Source organism: Varanus komodoensis, unplaced genomic scaffold (genome assembly GCF_004798865.1).
Source record: "Varanus komodoensis strain SLA01 unplaced genomic scaffold, ASM479886v1 scaffold1, whole genome shotgun sequence".
Lineage (NCBI taxonomy): Eukaryota > Metazoa > Chordata > Lepidosauria > Squamata > Varanidae > Varanus > Varanus komodoensis.
In genome coordinates this window covers 122,963,174-122,984,679 of record NW_025335268.1, presented here as the reverse complement: position 1 = coordinate 122,984,679, position 21,506 = coordinate 122,963,174, and the positions used below count along the sequence as shown (strand labels likewise).

General features: G+C 43.4%; 1 protein-coding gene across 1 annotated transcript; it reads left to right on the top strand.

Annotated features, from left to right (window-relative positions):
- The first annotated feature begins 12,888 nt into the window (after positions 1–12,888).
- Positions 12,889–19,830, top strand: ARMC12 (armadillo repeat containing 12). The gene is made up of 6 exons (XM_044431851.1): positions 12,889–13,030; positions 13,966–14,114; positions 16,883–17,017; positions 18,700–18,873; positions 19,002–19,073; positions 19,480–19,830. Exons 1-6 carry the CDS (start codon positions 12,889–12,891, stop codon positions 19,828–19,830), a joined length of 1,023 nt encoding a protein of 340 aa, XP_044287786.1.
- Positions 19,831–21,506: the final 1,676 nt, after the last annotated feature.

Here is a 21,506-nt window from a genome sequence, read left to right as displayed (position 1 = left end):
GTCCTGGCACAAGGCTGCTATTTGCATTTTTAAGATGCATATGTTATGCAGAGATGCTTTGGCTTGAACCTGGCCCTGGAAAGGACAGGTGCTGTCTCTTTTAGATCAGTTTGTAGGAGAAGGAGGTAATTACTAGAAAGATGAAAAGGTCAGCACTTTGATAAATTTTCAAGATAAAACTGCAGAAGTATTAAAGGACATGTCCTAAAATTTTCATTTAATTATTTACCCTGCCTTTTTACCTACCCCAAAATGCTGCTTGAGGTGAATAACATGTAGATTGAAAATAAAATATTGATAAAATATAACATAAAACAAATCAATTAAAATACAAAGACACAACAATAAAAATATAAATAACACCCTACCTCTTGAAACACCCTTTGGAAAGATGCCACCTTATATGTCAAGGATCTGACCAAATAAAAATGAATTGCCTACCGGTAGAAGGACAATGAAAAGGCACCAACCTAGCCTCCTTTGGCAGAGAGTTCCAGACTGTGGGAATAGCCACTGAAAAGTCCTTTCTTGCATCCCCACCAAATGTGCTTCTCATGGAAGTGGGACCAAGAAAAGGACTTCTCCTGAAGAACTTATAACTACAGCAATATTATGTCAACATAGGCTAGGTTATCACTTTTAATTTTAAAGCTAAACAGACATTAGGCATGTGCATCTGGCACATAGGCCCATTTAATTGTCTCTATTAATAGTCACTCATTGTGTAGAACCAAAAAATTGTCCAGAAATCTATAATAGGTTCTCCTACAAAATCAATACATGTGATCTGAAGCAAGGTCTGGGCGCATGTGTGGGAGAGAGGCAGATAGACATCTTCAAATTGAAGAGGCTGGAAAACACCATAATGATTGTCACAAGAGGAACGTGTTCATTTGTTCTGTTCACTAGTCTTGCTTATTAAAATGTCCCCAGCCGCTCCTACGGAGCCTAGTCTGCGAATGTCTTGGCTCTTTCAGATGAAACAAGATGTCAAATGGACAGAGGGGCAGGAAGTGGGGATCAGCAGGCACAGGGTGGTTGTGATTCTGTTTTCCTCTCCATAAATTCGGAGAACTGAGGCTTCCCTACATAACAGAAGGCACAACAGTATAGATAGCTGTGGTGCCTGCTAAAATAAAAGCTGATTCACTGTATAATTATACACTGTTGATTTATTTATGTAATGTTAATTAGGCACACATATACGAGTCTATGGACAATTAGATTCACTGCTGTAAGGTCCTAGTTTTATATGCATTTTTGTAATTGGCTCTCAGGCTATATAGCCACTTCTGAGTATATCATTATCATTGACATGAGTCAGTCCTGTGGTTCTAGAAAAGCTTCTCTAGGGGGAAGTGGCTTAAAAAGATGGGCTTGAAAACCACTGGGTGCTCTGAGTGGCGAAGAGCAGAGTGGCATTAGCTCAGCAGTCCTTTCTGACCTCAGAGTTTCAGAATCAGTTTCACAAAGTGCATGGATTCCAAACCATCTATTTTCTGCTTCAAATTAAACAAGATACACACTTTTCTATTCTATGCATTTGTTTCGATGCCATTTAGAACTTTCTGGCAGGCATTTTATTTTTAATCTGATATTCTGGTTATTAAGATGACTTTTTAACATTTTAATATCTTTCTAATTTAATTGAATAGATTGGGCAGTATCCAACAGTGTCATTCGGCAATTTCAGCCAGCCCTAGTGGAGCTCTGGAAACTGTCCATTGTGCAATGGCACTTGCCCATACTTAACTTGAGTTGGATTCCCCTCTTGCAGTTAACTCAGAGTCAAGTTTCTGTTAAGGGAATGTTATTTATACAGGTGGAACATCACAGTTGGATACGGTCCATTGTTTTGATGCTGTGCTGTGCTTTTAATGATTAGAAACTACCCCGAAGGCATCAACCAGTTGGGCAGTATATTAATTAATGTTTTCTATTTGTTGCTTTACAATGGGACAGAGATACTAGAGGTATTTATATCGACTCTAAGTGCTGCGTAAAAGACACCTCATTTCATTTGCCAACTTAATCCAACCATATTTGACATTAGCACCTGAAGGGAGTTCAGAACTATTTCAGCCAAAATAAATTCCTACACAAATATCACTTCTGCTTCTTCATAAGAAACTCCCCGCAACTTGCATGGGTACCATCAGGTACAATCAGCATTCCCATCTTCATATCGCTGTATGAAATTATAGCAGGAAGTCTCAAGGATTCCATATGGAGAAACAGATACATCATAATGTAGTGGATTGAGTAGTGGATTTTAGTGTTGCTACATGCCATCAAGTCATCTCCAGCTCTGACAATCTTATGAATGAATGCCTTCCAAATGTCCTATCCTTCACAGCCTTGCCCTTCTCTTGTCAACTCAAGTCTGTGGCTTCCTTTGTGGAATTGAGCCATCTTATAGTGGATCTTCCTCTTCTGCCTTCAACTTTCCCTAACACTCTTGTCTTCTCCACGGAGTCCTGCCTTCACATGATGTGCTTGAAGTCCAAAAGCTTCAGTTGCATCATTGTTGCTTCCAAGGAATGTTCTGGTTTGATTTAAGCTAGAATACACTTGTTCATCTTTCTGTTTGTCTAGATATTCACAAAGCTCTCCTCCAGCACTATGTTTTGAACACCTAATTTTCCTCCTGCCTGCTTGCTTCACTGTCCAGCTTTCACACCCATGCATTGCTACTGGGAATACAATAGCATGGATGTTATTGGCCTTGGTCTCCAGTGAAATGTCTTAACATTTGACAATTGCATCTAGCTCCTTCCTTGTTGCCCTTCCAAGTCTCAATCTTCTTCAAATTTGTTGGCTGCAGTCTCCCTTGGCTGATTGAACCAACATATGCAAAATCTTTCACAATTGTGTTATTGGTGTTGTTTGAAAAACAAGATATAAATGAAATTAAGAAATTTGATCCTAAGTTTGATCATATCTTACATTATTGATCTGCCTTCTAATTTTCCCTCTTCCTTCCTCTGATCACAATTCAGTTTTCCTTATATCCTCTGCATACAGATTGAACAGCTAGAGAGATAAAATACACCTCTCTCTGATGGTTTTGCCTATAGGAAACCATTCTGTTCTTCATATTCTCTCCTAATGGTAGCTTTGTGTTATGCATCAGGACAATCAACTACTGAGACACACCCTTTTCTTCTGGAACCATCCACAGCTTCTTATGAACCATGCAGTCAAAGGCTTTACAGTAGTCTATAAAGCAGAGACTGATCCTCTTCTGAAATTCTTTGGTGTCCTTTAGTAGCCAATGTATATTTGGAATATGATCTTAGGTGCCTTTTTCTTTTCAGAATCCAGCTCGAATGTCAGGCATTTTTTGCTCTGTATTGGGTAATATTCTTTACTGCAACACTTAGAGCATCACATTGCTTGCATGGAAGGTTGGTGCAATGGTCTTATATTTGCTACGCTTCTTGTGTGTGCTTGTCAGACCACAATGCACATGCCATGAAAATGAAATTCATCTTGTGTGAGGCAGCCATTAGTTCTGCTTGAATTGCAAGAAAAAACAGTCCAAGGACTGAAGCAACACATAAGAAAAACTCAAAATTGTTTCTTCACCAACTTTCACCACCTTCTGGGTATTGGTCAGTTTGTATCTTGCATTTATAGCATCATTTGCCTCTGACAGGAAGTCTGGAGAAAATGACAGAGGAAGTCTGATAAGTGTATTATGAGACTCTTGACAGCACAGAACAAGTTGTAAGATGTAATTAAAGCAAAATGAAAGTTTTGAATGAGACCAGAAATTAATGGTTGCTTTCCTCCAAAGATATCTTACCGACATGCATCATGAAGCTTACCAATTTAGCTGTCCAGGTGGGAACACAGTGAGGCTGGATGTCAAGGGGCCCAGAGTGGCCAAGCAAATTCTCAACAGTGTCAGTGGATGCCATGAATCTAGTGTGGGGGGGGGGGGCGAGGGGGCACCTGTATCATCTCAAAGAGGAATGCCAATGGTGCTGTCACAGACAGAGCCAGCTGCCCAAAGAGCAAAGGAGAGATAAAAGCAGAAGAATTCAAATGAGGTTTCTCAGTTTTGAGGGTGGTGCTTTAGCTTCCACCAGTTTACTTCATCGTTAAAAAAAATCAAAAGCAGACAACTGGTCTGGGGATCACAGGTAAATAAAGTCCAGTAAGTCCCAGCTTTAGCTTCCCTACAGTCTCCTAGATGGACCAGTAATCAATCTCTCTCTCTCTCACTCTCTCTCTCCCCCCACACCGCACCCTGTGGTTTACATTTGTTATGTACATGTGTTATATACCTCTTTCACCATGTATTCTGAATATTTTCCATGATGCTTCTACAAAGTATTTAAATATATTGCAGCTCCCATAATTAAGAACCCTCTAATGTCTAAGATGAGCAAAACCTATAAAGATTCTCACCCCCAAAACTCTTACACAGGCCTGGTACAACATTCAGTTTGAGGGCTGTTCCTTTTGCTGTGTCCTCCCTATGGATTTCACTGTTGCTATTGCTTACAAAAGCATTGAGGAGACAGCATAGTCTCCAGGTGATCAGGATGCCAAGCAATGCTTTCTCTAAGTGCTTTTCCAGGGCTCCTCATCAAATTAACTGATTATAGGTAGCACTGCTTTTGTTTGGCTGTTGAACTTTCAGGTACCCTCATGGCTGTGTGTATTCCAGGATCATAGCACATAATGCAGAAACTGACGACAACCTCCTGAGCAATGAAAAAGGGACACACAGAGCTCAGCACTGCAAGAGAATTGGTTATCCCACAGGAATTGATCTTCATTCTGGAATTCATTATGCCCCAAATCTTAAGTTTCATTTCTTTGTTTTTTAAAATACAAAACAAAACTAAAGGGGGCAGAGGGGAGAAAAGAATGTTTCTAGCCCTTAGGATGCAAAGAAAGAACTTGCATGTATTAGTCAATGTCTGATAAAATATTAGAAGCCACAGAAGGGTCTAAAAGAAGATTTCCATTGGAGAGAGAGTGAGGATTCAATCAATTGCTTTGAATCTACCCCTCTGCCCACCGTGATTATTAGCAGCAAAAATAAAAAACAGGAAATATAGACAAACATGCATAATATATACATTTTTGTAGAATCCCACTTTTCTGGGTGCTGAATTTAGGTCAAGTTGGTATAGGATTATTTTGGCTTCTCCCAAGTGCCCATGCAGACAGAGCTATTGCCCAGACCATTCGAAGTGCATGAGAATGAAACCGTTGGCAACCAAAACCCACAGTCAGACAAATAACATCCTCCCATTAGAGCCGAGCAGTTAACATTTCAACGTGTATGCAAGCAGACATGTTGTAAAGTGTCCTATCGCCCACTTCATGCCTGCTGGTCTATGATGTCTGATCACATTCAGTGTCCTGCAGCAGCTCAGCTCAGCTCAGCTCTGGCAGGGAGAGCAAATGGCTTCTCTTTGCAGTTCTGGTATGTTTAGATCTGTTTTTATTATTATTCCAGAAATAAGGTGCTTTTGAACTGACAGGACTGTGCTTGGGGAAATGCTTTTCTGTGCTGGAAGACAACTGGCACTCCAGGGCTGGCATTAATCAACTGGCACTCCACACGCAGAGGAGCTTCCCGCCACACTGCATCATTTCCCCTCCCTTCCAAAAGCAAAATGAAGGCGCAATAGATCCTTTCTACAATGAGTTTCCCCATCAGTGAAAGATGAATCGATTCCTGCAAATCGATTCCTGCAGTGGGCAAATCTGCATGCTGAGCCAAAACCACCTGCAGATGCTTTAAATGAGAAGTGGTCCCATCCGAAAGGGTCAAGTCCGTAGGAAGAAGAGGAAGCTAATCACAAGGTACTTTTGATCCACAACTTGAGTTGTGGATCTAGAGATGCAGCAGCAGAAGGGCCATCAAGGAAGGCAGATTACCAGAAATTATTTTATTTTATTTTATTTTATTTTATTTTATTTTATTTTATTTATTTATTTATTTAGAAAATTTCTATGCCGCCCCATTCTCCGAAGCCTCAGGGAGGCTCACAAAACATCAATTAAAATATAACACACTAAAAATATAAAATGAATTAACAATATAAAATAAGTCGCCCTGGCCAAAGAATAAAATAAGCAAATACTATTAGCAATTAAAATGACATTTGAATAAAAAGGTCTTTGCCTGGCACCAAAAAACAAATAACGACGGCGCCAGGCGGACCTCTCTGGGGAGTGCATTCCATAGATTGGGCGCCATCGCAGAGAAAGCCCTCCTCCGAGTAACTACCCTCCTAATTTCCTTCACGGAGGGTTCCCGGAGAAGGGCCTCTCCCACAGATCTCAGGGGGCGGGCGGGCGTATATGGATGTAAGCGCTCCTTCAGGTAGCCAGGACCCAAGCCGTTTAGGGCTTTATAGGTCATCACCAACACCTTGAATTGGGCCCGGACTTCAATGGGAACTGGAGTCATGTGAACATAACGCCCAGTCCCCGTCAGCAGCCTGGCAGCTCTATTTTGAACCAATTGAAGTATCCGGACCGTCTTCAAGGGTAGCCCCACGTAGAGCGCATTACAAAAGTCAAGGAGGGAAGTCACCAACGCATGTGTCACTGTCACCAGGCAGTTGTACTCCAGGTAGGGGCGCAGCTGATGGATCAGCCGAAGCTGAAGGAAAACACTCCTTGCCACTGCTGTCACCTGAGCTTCCAATGAAAGCTCTGGGTCGAGGAGCACTCCCAAGCTGCGGACTTGTCCCTAAGAGGGAGTGCAACCCCATTCAGGACTAGGTTCAATTCTCCCTCTCCGAAGCCCGATCCACCAACCAACAGGACCTCCGTCTTGTCTGGATTGAGCTTCAGTTTATTGGCCCTCATCCAGCCCATTACCTCGGCCAGGCACCGGTTCAGCACAGCCACTGCCTCACCTGGATTGGAGGAAAATGAGAAGTAGAGCTGGGTATCATCAGCGTACTGATGATTCCACAGCCCACACCTCCTGATGACCTCTCCCAGCGGGTTCATGTAGATGTTAAACAGCAAAGGGGACAAAATGGACCCCTGCGGTACTCCATGGCATAGCTGCCATGGCGCAGAGCCATAGTCCCCCAGCACCACCTTCTGGAATCGGTCATTGAGATAGGAGTGGAACCACTGCAGAGCAGTGCCCCCAACCCCCAATCCCGCTAGCCTATCCAGAAAGATACCATGGTCGATGGTATTGAAAGCCGCTGAGAGGTCCAGGAGAACCAACAGGGACGCACTCCCCCGTCTCTCTCCCTACACAGGTCATCGTACAGGGCAACCAAGGCAGATTCAGTACCATACCCGGGTCTGAAGCCGGACTGAAATGGGTCCAGGTAATCAGTTTCATCCAAGAGAGCTTGGAGTTGTCCCGCCACCACCCACTCCAACACCTTGCCCAGAAACGGGATGTTGGCCACTGGTCTATAATTAGTGGCCATCTCTGGATCCAGTGATGCTTTCTTCAGGACCAGTCGGACTACCGCCTCCTTTAAAGGGGCAGGTACCCGACTCTCCCTCAGAGAGGCGTTAACCACTTCCAAGATCCAGATCCCAATCCCATGCTTGGAATTATTTATTAACCAAGACGGGCAAGGGTCCAATAGGCAAGAGGTGGGACGTACTCGTCCAAGCACCTTGTCCACATCATCAGGCCACAATAACTGAAATTCATCCATTAATTTTGGACCAGATGGCAGCATTGGTGTCTCCCCAGAAACCTCTGAGTCACTATTAGAGTCTAGCTCGTGACGAATCTGAGCGATTTTCTCCCTGAAATGCTTGGCAAAGTCGTCACAGCGGGCCTTCGAGGGTGGAACCAGATCTTTCTTAGGACCTGGACAAACCAGGCCTTGCACCACTCGAAAAAGCTCCGCTGGACGGCATTTTGAGGAGGCAATGGAAACGGAAAAGAAACTCTTTTTCGCTGCCCTCACCGCCAGAGCATAGGCCCAATAATGGGCTCTCAAGTGTGTTCGGTCAGATTCATTCCGTGTTCTCCTCCACCTACGCTCTAGCCGTCTCCCAACCTGCTTCATCGCCCGCAATTCAGGTGTATACCTTTCTGAGTATCAGGCTGACAGCTGCGAGGACTTAAGAGAGGATTGCTTGTTGTTGCACTCTAATGAGAGGGGCCGAGAAGTGGTTGCAGTAGCAGATAACAAAAAAGGAGGATATTTCAAAGAAGCCAGAGCTTGTTCTAAGGGCTACTCAGTGTCCACAGCAGCATAGCCATGCTTGAGTCTAGCTAGCTCTGGAACTGTTACATGGAGCAGGGAGTTAGATTAGACTGGGGGCTGGAAACCTGGAGCCACTCAGAGGTGCGTTTGGACTACAGCACTGATCCACCCCAGCCAGCACGGCTAACAGTTGAGGCTGATGGGAGCTGCAGTCTAACAATACGCAATCCGCTTCCCTAGATGCACCCTGTGCTTCCTGAACTAGATGGCTAGCAAGGCCCACTGTAAGTTCATAGCATCAGATTGCACCTGTATGATTGATTCTCCGGTCACGCTGGCTTCCCTTAGCATGGCGCACCTCAGGCCCTCTCACAGCACAGCAGAGCGCTCCAGATGCCAGCACACATGATGCGTCTCAGAAGTCAGCGGTGGGGAAATACCGGCTGCTTTTCCTGCATGTTAAATGATGGGGCGTTGCCTGGGGGTTGGATTCAGCAGCAGTATTTTACATTTCCCTATATGAATACAACATATTTTCCATGTCACTTCTGCTCTAGAGCTTGTCTGCGTCACAAGCTTTATTGTGGCTCAGTACTAAGACAATTTTAATGCATTTTTAAAACATTCTTCAAATATGCAGTGGGTGTGTTTTGCCACTGCCCATCCTGCATGCATGTGTGATTTGTTATTGTACACTTTGAAAGCACAGCCGAGCCTTCCTTGCAACCTTTGTGCCAGGTGTAATTGTCATCAGTGCAGCCCAAAATCACATATGCCCATGAAACTGCAATGGTGCGCTTGAGCTAATGCTGTTTTTACAATTGTGTAGCGGAAAGGGGGTGCACTTGAGCATCTGGTTCACAAATGCCTATGGCTTTATATGAGTGTGGTGGCTTTCTCTGTAGTAGAATGTATGCAAGTGTGATGAATGCTGTATGAATAGAAACATATGCACATTGCACCAGCCACCAAGTGGAGATCTACTCACAAATAAAAGCCATGTGGAGGTATTTAATTTTAAAACATAATTTTACAGAAGACATAGCTTCAGCCAAGGCTATATGAGTGTTTTGCACCTTCCACCTGCTATGCCAGAAAGCCAGATGGCCTGCAAAAAAGCACTGCTAGGGGCATGTTATCCCAATGTTGCGATGTCTGCATTATTTCTTATATTCTTTCAGAAACAATTCAAGGAAGTGTTCGTAAAACCCTAAACAGCCCGCTATACCGAACGGGCTCCTCCATTAGCCTATTGTAAAGCGTAACTTTGCGCGAGAGTGCCCTCTTGTGGCTACTAACCACGCATCCGCTCACACACTGTTTTGGCAAACAGGAGAGCATTCTTACCACCACCCCAGCTTCCTTAGAAATTTGGCCGAATTTCCGAATGGCTGGTCTGGGAATCCAGCGGAGTAGATGGTGGTGAGGTTTTCTTTTTGTTTGGTTTTTGAAGCTATTGTTAAGATGTAACTGAGCTCTACTTTCACCTAGATATTCTCTCTTTGCTCTGCATCCCTGGAAAGGTGTAAGGCCATTAATTTGTGCGACAAAGGATGATCATGGGGGTCTACCCACAACTTGCTGCTCCCTAGATTCTGTAGCTTTTCAAAATATGCATCCACTTGTCATGCATGCACACAGCCACTAGTGCAAAACATACCACCAAAAAAGAAGACAAAAGATAGCACTGATTTGGATGACATTTGTATATGCCAATTTATATCTATGCGTGCACCTTTAGGAAGAATTACTTCAAATTCATTAACAACACAATACGTTTTGCCAGACTACCAGTTGCTACCTCTTGACAGGCCACTGGAAGGGCCTGCTGCTCTCCCTGCATTGGCTTCTTTATCTTTAAAACACAACTGAATGTGACAGCCCTTCAAATAAAGATCTTCCCAACATAGGACTACACTCTGCAATGCAGAACAAATGGCCAACCTAATTCAGCTAAGTTGCGTCACTAAAAGCAAAATCAGGTCCCAAACACTTTCTTCATGATCAATGAACTACTGATCATGAAGAAAGCTAGGAAGATGGACAAAGTTTGATCTGCCCTGTGAACAGACAGGAGGAAAGGTGTAATACAAGACTCCAGAGCATTTGGACCGTGAGATCAAAACAGAAAAATAACAGTTTCATTACAAGAAATAGCAAAATGTTGGGAAGAACTGAAGTTCCTCTTGTAAGGAGGAGTCCTTCTGTTCACACAATGGTCAATCTGGGTTAAGTCCATTCAGTGCATTCACATGTCATGACAACCCACCCACTTGAAGTATCTACTGACTTCAAGGCTTCATGTAGTGGATCTTCCATACGCATACAAAGATACCCAAAATTCTGCTGTTTTAGGAAAAGGAAGCCTGCATCTGGAAGGGAGGAAAAAACGGCTGCCTTGTAACCATAGAGAAAGGCAAAACAACCTGCATTAGAACAACACAGGTCTGACACAAACCTCAGGAAACTGCATATGTGACTACTGAAAACACCCCTTTGTGTAAAATCAAACAAGTGCTGAACCCATGGAAGTGCCTAACTTAAGTCCTGGTTATTTCCATGGCTTTAAGTAAGACTTAAGTTGAATTTGTGTCCCGTATCCTTTACCCCTCCATGTTAACATGTGCAAATTGTGGACCTTGCCATGAGGCAAACGTCTGACCGCTTTTCTCCCTGATCAGCTGTACATGTGCAAGGGCAGCCGCATGCACTCCTTTGGCGCCTGCATCTGCCTTCACCTTCAAAGGCTAGTTTTCGCTGATGTTGTCACTCATTGCTCTTTAAAGGCCCACACTTTGAGGACACATGAAGTGCACATGGTTTTCTGTGTATCCTGCTGTGCCTTGCCTGGCTGCTGATTTTTAACTGCTTGTCTTTTAACCTTCTTAATGTCTGTTGGAGATATGATTCTAAATTCCCTGGATGTGTGATTCTTATTCATTTTAACTCTCCTTTAGCTTTCCAAGAACCTTGCCTTTGGGTTCTGACTCCCTCAACATTAAGGATAAGATGTTTTCCTACATGCCCAGAATTCAAAGCCAACAAACCCCTCATATGTGTGCTTAGTTACTTGTATGCAACATATGCATAATAAATCCATGTAAATCAGAGCATGCATCTTAACAGCAAGTACAATGCAGAAAATCATGCTTATCATGATGTTGCACATTATTTTTCCCATTTTGCACCTACAAATTAGGCAAAGAATAGCCCTATAATTTGTCACAGTATATTTTTGTAGTGGTTGTTTTCCTTCTAATGGACTGCAACCACAGGAGTTTCCCAAGTGAAGGGAGTTATGAGGCTTGTAGCCACATCCAGTAAGTTTTCATGGTGGTAAATAAATGCTGGATAGACAAGGCAGTCTGCTTATGTTGATGGCCCATATCAGAGATGCAATTAGTACTAAACCACAAGGAAAGCCAACCATTTCCTGAGCAAAACAAAGGTGGGAAATGAGCCCAGTGCAAGCTATTTCTTCCCTCTGAGCTCATCCACCAAACATCTGTGGTCTAAGGGGTTTCAAACACCTTATCCCAAGAATTTCCAGTCCCCACAGGGAGACAAAGCCCATTATTTTTCCCATTCATTGGTAAGGTAAAGGTAAAGGTTTTCCCATGACATTAAAGTCCAGTCATGCCTGACTCTAGGGGGCGGTGCTCCTCTCCGTTTCCTAGCCGAGGGAGCCAGCGTTTGTCCGCAGACAGTCTCCGTGGTCATTTTATTTTTTTATTTATTAAAACATTTCTATGCCACCCCTTGCCGAGGCCTCGGGGCGGCTTACAACATCAAATAAAATACAAAATACATATCATGCGGCCGGCATGACTAAACACCGAAGTGCACGGAACGCTGTTACCGAAGTGGTACCTTTTTTATCTACTTGCATTTGTATGCTTTCGAACTGCAAGGTTGCCTTGCACAGGAGCTTACCCCATGTGCAGATTCAAACTGTCAACCTTTCAGTCAACCAGCCTAGCAGCTCAGCAGTTTAACTCACTGTGCCACCACATCCCACATTGGTAGCAAGGAACAATAAAGGTTTACCCTCAGAACAGTGCTGGGCTCGGAGTTAAGCACATGCCTTGTCCTTGCAGGATCCTGAGGTCAGAACTAGGTGAGGCTTCTCATTTCTCTGCTGTGGACCATCTTGCCTTTGAGGTACTTTGTTCTGTATCTTTCAGTGATAAGCAATTCAAGCCCCGTTTTCACTTTCCTGCTCACTTTAGATTGTCATGTGGAAACATGTTTTTATTTTAAAAAAGAAAAAAGCTAACTATTCACACCAACTGCGAATCAGTGGAATATATGTATTATTATGCCATGCATGATAATATGTATATTATTCTAACCCTGTTGCAAAGATGTTAGGGACTAAACTTAGCAGGGGAAATAGTACTAAGGTAGCCTGCCATTGCATTTGTGTGTCCCCTGGTGTGCTTTCACAACCCTTGTCCTTACATCAGAAAGCTCTGTCTCTATTTTACACATGAAAACAACAGATTGATTTGTTGTGTTGATCCCAGCAGTAAGCCTAAGGGTGCTGACTTGCCTTTGTCTTGTCTTCTGCAGCTACTGCGATAATGAGTCATAGATGTACTGATGGAACTTGGTGACATCACAAACCGTGTGGTGAGCAGTTTAGAGCTTCCACTGGAAGGCTTGTGCCAAGTCAGCACCCAATATGCACACTGGGTTTCTGGAAGTCCAAGGCGAGGAAATGAAGTATTCAGAGCTGGTAACAACTAAAAACGTAGTGTGTGCAGCTACAGGAGCTGGAGCCATCTTCCTGGTGGCCAAAACCATCATGGCAGGGATCAAGTGCCCGCCTTACAACCCAGAGCCCGTCCCCTTAGTAACCAGTGAGTAGATGGGATTCAGGGAGATGCTGAAGCATCCCCATAGCTTTTTATTGCATTTTAGAAGTGTCCGTCACTATGCGTCAAGATATTCAGACCACATTTCAGTTTCCATGTGGCCCTGGTGAACCCCCAGCAATCAAGACAAGGGAAGGGAGTGTCCTTTTAGATATGCTTCTAGCCAGTCTTTCCCAAGCTGATGCTTTCCAAGTGTTTGGATCACAACTCCCACCAGCCCTAGTCAGAGTCCTGGCTAAAAAGCAGGAATCCTGAGGGTTCTGGTCCAAAGTATCTGGAAGTCACCCAGTGTCCAAAAGTCTTCTCTAAATAGATATGTGGGAATAGTGTGTGCCTTTGTCAAATTGCAGGTCGTTTGCCTTATTTCATGGTGCCACCTGGCATTAATCTGCCATAACTCGGGCTTGGATGCATTGATAAAGCTCAGTCATGAAGGGCTACACTGTTCCTTCACCCAGTTTGGGTGAGGGGTTTTCTCTGTCCTCATCCTGAAAGTTTGCCACGAAAGGATATCCTTGTGCTTCCTTGGCATCACTGACCCATAGAATGCATCCAGTCTCTGCTATGTTCCTTGGCTAGCTGAGCGGTTTCCTTCAGGGTCTGCATTGTCTTCTAATGCCACAGCTGTGCATGTTCTTATCCATCTCTTTGGGATGAAGCAGTTTGCTTCAGTTTCAGATACCTCCAAGTATCTGGCAGAGACCACCTTCTAAGACACTGAATGTGAACAATGAAGACTTTGTAGAAATTGGAGATGCATCAAAAATATGCTGTTTGAAGACACACCAGCAGAAGATGGCCTCTTGGCATTTTGATTCCGTTTGGCACATACTCGATTCACCATAGTTTTAAGGCATGACCACTTCTGCCTTCCTGCTAGTCTTGGAGCTGCCCTCCTTTCTTTCCTGTTATTTTTTTAGGACTTTCCCAGTCCCAGCATAATAAACCTGTAATGGACTCTGGAGAACTCAAGGGACTCCTGGCCACCCTAAGTCCAAGATTAGATGACTACTGCAAGAATATGGTACTCCACAGCATCACGCGGTGTGTTTATCTACTGGATGCAGAGGTGAGAGTCCAGAATTGCAAGACATACAGTATACTGGTAGAAGATCGACCCCTAGGAGAATTATTTATTTATTAGATTTATAGCCCGCATTTTTTTTCTTTTTAAAGCATTCAAAGCAGTTTACATCATTCTTCTCCTGCTGCTCTCAATTTTATCCCCACAACAGCCCTGTGAGGTTAGTTGGGCTGAGAGTCTGCAACTGGCCCAAAGTCTCCCAGATGACTCCATGGCTGACTGGGGACTAGAACCCAGATCACCTTAATCAAAAGGAGGTGGAGTGTAATTTCATTATATTACCTTCCATCCATGCAGCAACATGTGGCCCAAATACGGTTCTTTCCTAAGCAGTTTCCAGACTGCCATTGACCAGGCCCAGACTTGCTTAACTCCAGCAAGGTGCCTGCCTACATTACTGTATACTTTCTGAAAGTCCCAAAATCCACATTTGGTTAGGTATTTCCATCTCACTTTGCAGGAACAACCTGACCTTTCAATATGGGTCTAGTCCCAACTGTGCCGAATGGGCATGTGGAATACAATTTAAGCTACAGGAGGAGCATGCAAAGGGTAGACGAGACTCTTGGCCTGCTGCTCATCACTCTCCCTCCAGGTTATTCCTGTCCCCAAGCCAGGCTCCACAATCCTGAGGTAGGAGGGGTAGACCGGAGGAGGAAAGTCCAGCAACTCTACCATTTTGCCCATCTGGGGCTTTAAATCAAGCTCCACGTCCTTGTCTGCCTGCATAATTAGCTCCATGTTGTCCAGGTCCACTGTGAGGTTGTGGGCAGCCAGAGACAAGATGAGCAACAGAGGCCCCAGGGCCAGGGCAACAGAACTTAAGACAGAGTCCAAAGGCAGGTTTAATGGAAAGTCTGAGTGATAGCCATGGTACAGGCTGAGATCAGGAACTAGAAGAATGCACAAGGGCAGAGCAAGGACGTGAGTGGCCTGGTAGGGATAGATGTATGGAGACAGGCGTTCCTTTAAGTATCCCACTCCCAAGCTGTTTAAGGCTTTATATGTTAGCATGAGCACTTTGAATTGAGCCCAGGCAACCTCTGCGGAGGACCAGCGCGATATGTTCTCTAGGGCCAGTCCTTGTTAGCAACCACACTCCTCTGTTTTGAATTAACTGGAGAGTCCAGACCAGGGGTCGGCAACCTGCGGCTCCGGAGCCACACGTGGCTCTTGCATCCCTCTGCTGCGGCTCCGTCGCTCAAAATACGCGCCGGCACAGCCGCCAATCTGCCATGGCGCCTAGTTACGAAATACCAATAGGTGATGATGAGGCATCCACTCAGGAACTCCAGAGCTAGCTGGTTAAGTAAATTGCTACATTCCTCTGCTATTGTGCAGGGAAAGAGTGGAACATGCTTCCTGCAGGCTCTCATGTTACACGAAACGCTGCTGAAAAGATTCTCTTTGTCCAAATGTAATCTCCTTCCTCTGAATGATAAAAGCTGAGCTTGGGACCTGTCACAGTTCACATCACTTGACTGTTTATCTGCTAATCAGTCATTAAACACACCTATATCCGTGACTTCCCCCAGTAGGCCAATCATGGATAAATCAAAGAAAAGTTTCTGAAGAAAACCAAATGTTTAATGATACATGGGTAGATTCATTCGCTTTTACTGCTGATGAACTTAAGGGGTTTGCTGTTTAGGAAGCTGTTCTCCTATTCAAAATATATGAAAGGAGTCCTACTAGTTTATAATGTAAGATTAAAAATAACAGTGTTTATTGACTGAACAAGAGCAGCAGCTAAATCATAATGAAGATATACATAGCATTAAGGTAAAAAACGATATATGCAGTGTTATCTTCACTTTAGATGTCAAAAGGGTTTTGCGGCTCCCAGTGTTTTCTTTTGTGTGGGAAACGGGTCCAAATGGCTCTTTGAGTGTTAAAGGTTGCCGACCCCTGGCCCAGACCATCTTCAAAGGCCAGCCCTGCGCATGAGTGTGTGCTGGCTAGCTGTTGCCATGATTCTTAAAATGTTGCTATCTCTCTTCTTCTTGCTAGAATTCTTCCCCTTCTGGGTGTGTGGACAGGTGGAGCAGGGGGAACTTTATCTGCAACTTCTTTGCTTGCACTTTATGTCTGCAATCATCTTTTCCATTTTCTTATCTGAGGTCCCTTGGATGTGTTGAGTTGGAAGCAAGGAAGGTGGGGAATAAGTACTCTTAAAAACAGAATTTAAAACCCTGTACAGTGAAAACAATGGGCTGAATGTAGATCTGAAAGATCACAAAGAGTTATTCAAAAGTAAATTATTTTTATAATTTATAATTTTTATTTTTTGCTGCCTCATGGTTCATAGTCCCCCGCCACCACCGACCCTAATAAACATGCAGTGGTGTAAAGGGCCAGGACTCACAGGGAGAAAGCCTTGAGACGCTTTATTTGCAGGAATGATCTCATCCTTGTTCCCTCTGTGCTAAACCATAATTCACAGATTGTGTGGGAGGACACCATGGATTTTCCAAGCAACAATTTGTTGTCGTATGTTAACCCTGTTGGAATGCAAAGTAGTCTTGGTGGCTTGCTCTTGAATGGGCAATTAACACACATTAAATTCACAAAAGCTTAGCTCCTGATGAAGACAGACTAAAACTGACTTGATGATATGGATAAATGCAGCTGTCAGCACTGTTGGCCTTCCCCTGTGGGTGCAGCAAAGTGGACTGTCAGGACGAGTGCCCGTGCTTTAACATTTATTGCTACACCATTTTCATACCCTAATGTCATGTGCTCTGTATTTCCAGGCATCTGCATGTACCTACGAGGACATCAAACTGGTGGCTTCATTCCTGGATGATCCAGACATGGGCATTAAGATTCAGACACTACATGCCCTCAAGGCCTTCACTGGCATCTGGAAGTTTAGAATTAAAATTCAGGTGAGAGATTCTATTCAGCTCTGGTCTCAGGCCCAAATAAATCCTATAATTATATTTGCCAAGTTTCATGTGGCTTCATTTTTCACATTGGAGTGCTTCTCTAGCTGATGACTCAATTTCAGCAGCTTTGACCAGAGTGGAAAGCTTTGTCCAGGGTATGCATCCTGACTCAAAAGCACAATGTCTAGGACAGAGGAGGGGAACGTTCATCACAGGGCCCTAACCTGGCCTGTGGAAGTTAACTGTCCAGCCCACAGAGCCTTCCTGGATGCTTTCAGGTGGGGATCTCCTATCTACCCACATCCCATGCTGTTATTTGCATTCTGTACTTGGATATAATGTTGGAGATTTCTTCTGAGGGTGGGGCTGAGGAAGCCAGGAAGGCTTTGCAGACTGGATGGGGAACCTCCATTGGCCAGATGAGGTCCACACACTGGAGGTTTCCCTCATCTGAACTAGATGTTGAGCTTCTTTGTCAAGCTCCATGCAGCAAGTTCAAAATGACCTACATGTTCTTGTTTCATACTTTGATGGCTTGCAGTGGGACCTATGAATTGGCTCCATGGAAAAGCTGTGAGACTCAGATGGGGAGTGCTATGAAAGCTCTGCCCAGGGGGTGTGATCAGTGATGACCCTTCAGGACTTACAAGCAAATGCTCCACTTTCTTTGTACGTGTGGGAGGGTTCAGTTTGTGAGAGTTGCCAGAACTCAGAACACAAACGCTCCCATGTAAGGACATAGCAGCGGGATTCAGAGGGCTTTCTTTGATGGAGACAAGAAGCAGAACCCAGTGATTTCTTACAAGACTGACGACAGACACTTGGATAAAAGCTACCTTCTCACCAAAGGAGCGCAGGCTTCAAAAAGTAATTGGCCAGGGGTCATGGAGAAGGCATATTATCTTTGAAACTCTAGTGGGGTCACTGGGCTACACTATGGTTTCACACTCTACAGCCTGTAGATCATTATCCACAGTATAATTTTAATGATATAATTATAACAAATTATAATTAACGTGTAGAAGCTACTATGCTTCTGTGCTGAACAAAAGCAATTGCAATTAACTTTTTTATTTTAAATTTGTGTGTTTTAAACTTCTGTTTAATTTTAACTTATGTTAACTACCTGGAGAGCCATGGTCATTGGGCAGTATAAAAATGAAATAAATATTGTGTAGTACAATCACTGCAAGACAACTTGGGCTTTCTGTTTTTGGTTTGCTCTAAATTTTTTAAGATTTGAGATTTAACATGTGTGGAACAACTTTTGTTTAGTATATTTTTTCCTAGCATGTCCAGAATTCAAGATTCATTAAAGGTACAAGCCTATGCAAGTTTTGGCAGAAAAAGAAACTACACCTCCCAACAAGCTTTGCTGTCTAAAGAAGCATAGGATGGAGCTTCAAATGTGCCTTCTGGGTATATGTCAGAATTCATGGTTTGTATGAAAAAATAAGAAATCATTTACCATTCTAAACTGATATGATAATTTTGCCTTGTAAACCATTTAAAAATAAGCAGCAGGAGGAAAATCAAGGTTCATAGAACCTGGAAGCTGGAAGGTTATGAAGCCAAAAAGTACACAAGTCGAACTACCATTCAGTCCATTGTTGTTCATAGGAAATCCATAATATTCCAGCCTTTGGTTTACAGCTATAAAAAGCTGTTTTGCTTTTTTGCAGGAGTTTATCCCTAAAGTTCTTGAAATAATTAGCAACATATGGGACAACGATGTGCACATTGCCGGACTCAGGTTACTGAATGGGCTGCCACTGCCAGATCACACACACGCATTGCTGAAAAAATGTGTGCCTCCTTTAATGGAAATCCTGCAGATGGGAAACACCTTGGCCCAGGTACTAAAGTTCAAGTCCTTCCCCAGGCTCAGATGCCTACCTTTTATTAAAGCACCGTGTGGAGGCCAACACACACACAGAGATACCCTACCTGCAGTGCTGATAGACTGTATTTGGTTTTTGTCCAGGTACAGGTTCTAAAATATCTCAGCATGCTGGCCCAGAAGGAAGACCTGTTATTTGGCATCATGAACTGCCAGGTAAGACATTTCTCCATCCGTAGAAGCTGGTGACTCATACGTCAGCAAGGTTCCTCTTCTACTGCAGCTTTGAGTTCTGTAGGAGCTATCCGTGGTGCTAATCTCTATCCCCAAAATAGGCTCACCACCATGAAAAGCTGCAGTGGATGAGGAGTCCCCTGACAAAGAGTCATCAGCCTCCCCTGAGCATTGGGAAACCTATGAGAGGAGCAAGAGACATGAGCAGAGGGCAAGACTAGACTTCACAGTCCACTGCAGTCAATGAACAGACGCAAGCATAGCTCCTTCCCGCTGCAAAAAAATGTGTCGTCCGAAGTCAATCAGTCACAAGGGTGGGGCACTCATGTCTAAGCCAAATGTACCATCTTCTTTTTCAAGACTCAAACTTCCCTGTTTGTCTTTGAAGGTACACCCTGAATTCCTCAACCTCTTCCAGCCTTCCCAACCTGGGAACCTCCTCTTTGAGCTGCTGCTGTTCATGGAACGGCTTTGTGAGGGTCGCCTGACACCCCACTACCAGTCAGTGCATTGGCAGTACAATGAGTCTTCTCTCCATGAAGTCGTCTTTGGAGAGGATTCCCGCCTAGCTGACAGTCTTCTCTCCCTCATCATTCATCCTGAGGAAGGCGTGCAGATCCAGGCCTGCAGGGTCATCCTGAAACTCCAGTTGAATGAGGGGAAGATTGCTGGCATCCACCCCTCTGACCCCACCTTCAGCAGCTTCTTCTGTGACTCCATGGCTGAACCTATGCATTAACCCCTTGTAGAACTTAAGAGAGAATTAAATTATTTAAACCAGGATCATCAAAAGAAACTAATGGTTTTGATTGATCTTTACCGGGTTACTAGCTGTCCTAGACCCAGGCTTTTCTCAGGAGTTTCCATATTACTTGGTAGCAGAAAATTAAAACAAGCAACAACCATAGTGTTCTGAAAGACAGGCTCAACAGTCCTTTAATCACTCTGTACCAGTAAACTACTTGACACCAGGGTTTGGAAGACACTGGGCTTGTCAGATGTACTTTGCTTTGCACTTAAACTTCAGGATGCACTAATTGGGAAGGAAGGCAGAAGCAGCTATTTTCAAGCTCACCTAAATCCTCTGAAGCTTGTTTTGACTCACTTTCCTTTTTGACTTCTGTTTGGATTTGTTTGAAAAGGAAGAGTGCATATTTTTAACAGGAGAAGTGTGTTTCTCTATCTTTTTTCGAAAGGACTCATACCATCCCTCACATTAACTGAACCATGAACATGTATTTTTAAAAAATCAAAGCATGTGTGTGTGTGTTTTAAATACATGATTACAAACATGATTGCAAGTTCAGAAATTTGCAAACATTTCTCCAAAAAAGTGCTGAGAAGAGGAGAACATTATTTAGTGACTTGCTTGCTAATTTATGGTGGAGGGATGCAACAAAGCATCGGAAGAAATTAAATTATGGTTTATGTCAGGTTTATGAAAATAAACAAATATAGCTCAAATATTATTCAATTTTCTGAATATTCTTCTTTTTCAGCTCACTTCTACCAAACTTTTTATACTTAGTTGAGAAGGCAGTAAAAGATTCACCAACTATTCCTACAAGAGGAAGCCCACAAGTAAGAAGAAACAGAAACCTTTTTCCTTCTCTTGTGGCCATGGCAGTGCCCCCTAGAGGCAGACTTTTAAAGTCTCAGCTTGCAAGCTAGGATTTATTTATCCTCCATGCATAAGAATGGCAAGGATCTAAGAATGTACATAGCCTTCCATAAGCATTACATACGTCTTCAGAAAACGTTTTTGGAGAGTAAATATATGCCTATCTTGTCTGAACGAAAATATTCATCATTCCCAAAGAAAATATTCCATAACCTATTTCCCCCATTTTTCAGGAAAATATTAAAAAAGGCTTTAGAAATGTTTCCCCTATTTTGGGGGCTTTCTGGGCCTTCACATCTCTGTCAGGTTCTTTATCCTACCTTAGTAATAGCTGCCAGGATCTAAGCTGGAACCACAGTGTTAGTCTTCTGCCTGTCCTGCTAAGATGTGGGTCAGGGACAGAGGCAGACAGCTTCTACAATGGGCTTATGCGCACCCAGCTGCCTTCTCACAGTGGTGGGGAAGAATGGCTGGAAGGTCTTTGATAGGGCCATGTGTGTCTTCTCTGACCTAAGCTGGCTTAACCCCTTCATGCCAATGTGCTTTCAACAATTACTAAAAGTGTACTTGTTTATCCTCATTTCACCCAACCATTAACTTGCCTAAATGATGCTGTGCTTTTATAATGAAGTACTGGTTTGTGAATTATTGTAAATAGTTCTGGGATTTTTAAATAGGAAATGATATATAAATACTGTAAAGTAAAATAAGAAATAGCCAAATTTCAAGGAATTGTGGATATACTATAGCTGAAGAAAGACATGTTGTGAGTAGCATTACATTTGAAATGAAGG

Coding starts and splice junctions, on each gene's coding strand:
- ARMC12 (XM_044431851.1), top strand. CDS start 12,889: ATGAAGTATTCAGAGCTGGTAACAACTAAAAACGTAGTGTGTGCAGCT. Junction 14,115..16,882: donor TTTATCTACTGGATGCAGAG/GTGAGAGTCCAG, acceptor CTGTATTTCCAG/GCATCTGCATGTACCTACGA. Junction 18,874..19,001: donor TGGGAAACACCTTGGCCCAG/GTACTAAAGTTC, acceptor GTTTTTGTCCAG/GTACAGGTTCTAAAATATCT.